Below are 5,120 nucleotides of genomic sequence, written 5' to 3'. Positions count from 1 at the left end.
AACACCACCAGCAGGGATCAGAGCCCGTAACAGTTAATCCGGTTCGTCTCTGCCTTGACGGTGGCACACCTGCTGATCTGGGATGAGTGCCAGGTCGATGCCGTTTCTTCAGACGCTGGTTTGAGGACGAGTCCGTTCACTGGACAGGTTTCCCCTTAGGTGGTCCTTTCGTTTGACGGAGCGTCGCTCTGGTAGCCGGTCCGTGCGCTGGCTGTGGCCATGTCATGATCTCGCCACGCGAAGTGCGCCTGCTGGCAGCGTCATTATGTTGCTGTGAAAGCCTTCGGTGGACTTGATTCTTCTTGATTTGGGGATAGAGTCCTTGGTTCAGAATTCGAACTATTAGGATCTGAAAACAAAATTAAGTCAAATCGACTCCGCATACTTTCCTCTATTTTCAGCCTGAACTTGAAAATATAGATCACTATAAATGTAGTCGGTTTGGCAGTGCTTTCTCAGACATGCAGTTTGCATGTGGCGACTGTGCTCTCCCGTGCCTTCTGTACTGCTCACATGTCACCCCTTTACTTTCTCTGGATACTAACCAAGCACCCCTCTTTCTGCCCGAACGTGGCTCTTCCTGCCACCAGACTGTCCTTTCCCCACGCCTTCAGTGGCTTTTAGTCATTCAGACCCAAGCCCACATGTCGTGCCCGCAAAGAGAACCACCCAATGTAAACCTGTCCAACAGCGACCCCTGCCCGGCACCCCGGATCCTGTTACCCCACTTGATTTGATTCTAGTCATAGCATTTGGCACTATCCGAAATTCTGACCTATTTGTTCACCCGTTTTTGTCATCCCCTTGGGATGTCAGTTCAGTGGGAGCAAGCACATGCTCTGTCCATACCCATGGTGTTCCCAGTATGTACAATGGCACTGTCATCACCCTTAGGCAGGTGGCACATTGCTGTCCTGAGCCAGCGTCACAGACAGCCACTGCAGAGCCGTCTCTGGACCGGAGAGACCACCTGGCACCAGAGGACACCTGGGTGCACGATGTCTGTGACCGTCCAAGGGGAGCGGTCACAGCTGCATGACATCCACAATCACTGAGATGCTCCTGGGGCCTGCACTAGCACGTGTCCGGTGTGGCTCCGATGTGACAGGCCCCACTTGGCACTAAACCCGGTGGACGAGTCTAGGAGAGACCGTTGTTCTAAGCTCCACACCACGCCAGGACATGCCTGCGATGGAGTAGGCCGCCGAGACATCCTCGCTTCGGCAGGCTGGCCCCGCTGCTGCTGCCTTTGGGTGTGTGGCCAGCTGTGTGACAGAAACGCTGTGAGGATTAAAACACCCGCGGCACATGTCTCAGGACAGAGAGAAATAAGTTTTGAGTTTCCTGTAAAAGTGTAATCACGTTATGAGTAACATCTATTATGTCTATTTTGAAAACTTGTCTATATTATAAATTCTGACTCATTGTAAGTACCCTACGTAGCAAAAAAAAATGAGGACCCAGAAAAGATGAACCCTTCAAACTGGTGCGGCCACTGTGGAAGTCAGTGTGGAGTCCTCCAAAAATTAGGAATAGAACTACCATTCCACCCACCCAGCAGTCTTTCTCTGGGCATGTAGCCGAAGAACACAAAACACTGATTCAAAAAGACATACGCGCCCCCGTATGTCTGTTTATTTACGGTACTCAAGACATGGAAGCAACCTAAGTGTCCATCAATAGACAATATGTGCATACACACGCACAATGGAATATCACTCAGCCATGAAAAAGAACGAACTCGTGCCATTTGTGACAACACGGTTGGACCTGGAGGGTGTCATGCTGCGTGAAATAAGTCAGAGGAAGACAAATGCTGTACAATCTCACGAGTAGAATCAAAAACAAAACAGAAGCGGGCTCAGTACAGAGACAAGCTGGCGGCTGCCAGGAGGGGTGGGCCGGAGGATGGGCTGGGGAGATGGGCGGAGTGGGTGAAGGGACTTACGGGTCACAAACCCACAGGCACAGAATAAGTGAGCCACGGGGAAGTAGCAAGCAGCACAGAAGATGCAGCCGGCAGAACTGTAGTGACTCCGTGGGGTGACAGGAGGCAGCTGGACTTGACTGACCTGATGGCCACTTCGTGATGAACACGAACATCGAATCGTTGAGTTGTACACCTGGCACTAGCATGACATTGTCGGCCAGTTACACCTCAGGGATAAAGAGGGTCTGTGTCATCAGCGTTGGGGACGAAAAGGAGGTGTAACCTTTGGGGACAGATGTTTGGACACTGAACTCGGTGTTGTGCTGTTCGATTGTCAACCTAAAAAATGAAGGATAAAACAAGTAGAAAGCTTTTTGACTTTTTTCCCTAAAATAAGTGTGGAGTATGTTGAAAAGTTTGTGAGATTGAGGGAACTAGAGATAAACTACTTGCCTAAAATAAACATAATAGAAGCTGCACCGGGTTTATTAAATTTGACATAATTAATTTAGAATTTCGTTGCAGCAGTTTCGAAACTATTACAAAGAAATAGCCCAGAAAGAAAATGGATGAAAGTTGTCTCTTAATTGCTTTGAATTCAGTTTGAGATTTTCGTCTACATTTAATTTTTTTAAACTTTTTTTTTAATTTGCTTTCCACATGAGGATTGGTACAGGTGACTCTGAAAGGTAGGTTTTTTAATGTGCTCAGCCTCAGAGTGCTATCGACAATTTTATAATTAGTAGAAATGTAGGTCTTTAAATTGTTTTAATGCTTTATAAATGCATACAGGGTAAAGGAACGATATTTATATGATATAAATAGCTTTTTAAGAGTTACATACTTGAAAATGTGGCCTTAAACTATCAGTGATAAAAAAAATTATGAGTAAAAACTCTTGAAGGATGAGGACAATCACGGAGTTTTTATGGTATGTGCATATTAAGTAAGACAGCTCATTTCTCCTTTGGTTCTTATACGATCTGAGGAAAAAACAATATTAGCAGTTAGAATATAAGAACTTAAGTGAATATTTAACAAGTAACATATAGAATTTATAACAAAATCTCAGAATCTGCTTTTTGGGTTGTTCTGAAAAGTCCAGTAGACACACATCTAAATTCCTGTTTGCAATCCCTTTAGCTGCAGAAGATCCTAAGTAAACAAGACGACTTGAGGACGACGGCCGAGGAGACAGAGTGCCAGGTATGTGCAGAAGGACCGAATATTTGCAGACAGACGATGTTACAGTGCGTCTCAGTTCTGTTTGTTCAGATCAGTATCCCAGATACTTGGGGAAATTACCAGGAACTCATTCTTTCTAGTTTGAAGTTTGAAGTCGATATGCTGCACGCACATGCCTAGACCCGCAAGGGTTCACGAGAGTGTGCCTTTCGGGTACGAGTCTCCTCCCGGTCAGCACGTCCCCCTCGCTAGTGAGTGTGTCAGTTTCCTGTGTGTTCTTCCAGAGGTCATTTATGCAGATGGAAGCGTGTAGGTGAACAAGTGGCTGAGGGCGTCTCGGTGCCTCTGTTCCCTTTTTACATGAGCAGGAGCAAACCTACCAGCCTCCCACCTTCCTGACTGTCTCATCCTTTCTCATGCCCACGGCACTTTGTCGTTTGGACGTACCACTTTAACCATTCCTGGTTTGAAAGATTTAAATATACGCAGTCTTTTGATATTACAAATGATGCTGCAATTAATAATCCTGTAACTATGTCATTTTATACACATGGGAATATATCTGAGGGATAACTTCCCAGAATTTCGGTTGCTGGGTCAAAAGCTACAAACATTTCTAAAATGTTGTTTACGGCTCAAGTCCACCTGGACTATTTTGAGTATTTTCACCCTCGTTTTCCTCCCGCTTGAGCAGAGCGGACGCTAGCACGGTGTGACGCAGAGTAGCAGGCGGACAGAGCGGCTGTCCCCTCTCCCACCCTCACTGTCGCTGCAGGAGTCCTTGGTGGACACTGTCCTGAGAGGCCAGGCTACAGGATCTAGTTTTGTTCCTGGTTATAATTACTTGAAATCACTGCATCGTTTTTTTATAGGAACCAACAGTGAAGGAACCTGAAATTAACACAACCCTTCAGATACGTTTCTTTGGAAAAAAAGGAGAAAGAAAACTTCATTACAGAGAATTTCGAAGGTAAATACAGATATTGATATTCGTTTGGGGAAATGTGATAGGTAAAGCGAAGAAACAACCAAGGACGACTGACCCTTAAACAGTGCAGGGTCCGCTGACACGCGATTTGGTTTAATTCGCATAAATTGGTAAAATTGATTTAAAAAGCTATAAAGCGAGCCCACATCGTTGCTCAAGGGTCGCTGTGCCTGCTTCCCGTGTTTAAAGCGTTTGCGTGTCGGTGCGCGTCTGCCTGCTTTACAGTTGTGAGCGAATGCAAAAGTAAACTCAAAACTGCAAATTATAATTCGTTTTACAATAATCTAATAACAGGAAAGCAGACACCTCTGATTCATGCAAACCTTTCCTTCCTGGTGCTGCTCGTGTTCGGCCCCCCGACGAGAGGTCTGAGGTTGGCCCGGGAGTGGACTGAGGCAGCGCCGGGAAGCGCAGCGCACGGCGCCCACGGCAGATGCTCAGAACCCGCACCCGGCGCACAGCAGCCCAGCCATTTCCAGATGGCTTGTCTGCCCACTGCCAGGTGTCTCCCCCGGCCTCCGTCCCAGCCTCTCTCTGCATTTCTTCATCTCGCTCACGGATCCTCTGCAGCCTGGAGTGTCCCCAGGCCTGTCCCCAAAAGGCTCCTCAATTCAGTGTCTAAAGGAAAAAATTTAAAACTAAAGTAAAAGTGTCCTACTCGTAGTGTTTTCTCCCCCAGGGAGTGGCTGCTTTTAAATTCAGAGACTTGTCTTTTAAGTTAGAACAGAAAACGACGCCACTTTTATTTTTCATCACAGGTGGCTAAGTTCCTTTCATTTCGTTATCCATTTTTTACTTGAAAATCCAGTAATATTTCATTTGCCAAAGACAGGATATTGGGGACGTGAGTGAATTCTTCGAAGGGGGCCGAGTCCTGGCAAAGCGCTGTGGACGCGTGCTAGCGACGTGGGTGATGCCAGTGGCACGTTCGTCCAGTCTCTGGTCCAGGTCGTCCTTCGCGCACTGTTAGGTACAGAGACGGAGCTCAACTTAAATTATTCACGCACACAGCAGAGT

At 46.7% G+C, this 5,120-nt stretch overlaps 1 protein-coding gene across 3 annotated transcripts in view; it reads left to right on the top strand.

Annotated features, from left to right (window-relative positions):
* Positions 1-5,120, top strand: part of MICU2 (mitochondrial calcium uptake 2) — a 43,369-nt gene that overhangs the window by 27,537 nt on the left and 10,712 nt on the right. For all 3 annotated transcript variants that reach the window (XM_023530704.1, XM_023530703.1, XM_011360224.2), the window contains 2 exons: positions 3,074-3,136; positions 3,988-4,085. In XM_023530704.1, coding sequence (XP_023386472.1) covers positions 3,074-3,136; positions 3,988-4,085 — 161 coding nt within the window. The remainder of the gene's footprint in view (positions 1-3,073; positions 3,137-3,987; positions 4,086-5,120) is intronic.

The sequence above is a fragment of the Pteropus vampyrus genome, unplaced genomic scaffold, assembly GCF_000151845.1.
Source record: "Pteropus vampyrus isolate Shadow unplaced genomic scaffold, Pvam_2.0 Scaffold52, whole genome shotgun sequence".
Lineage (NCBI taxonomy): Eukaryota > Metazoa > Chordata > Mammalia > Chiroptera > Pteropodidae > Pteropus > Pteropus vampyrus.
The sequence above is the reverse complement of the archived record's forward strand: the minus strand, read 5'-3'. Positions and strand labels throughout refer to the sequence as shown.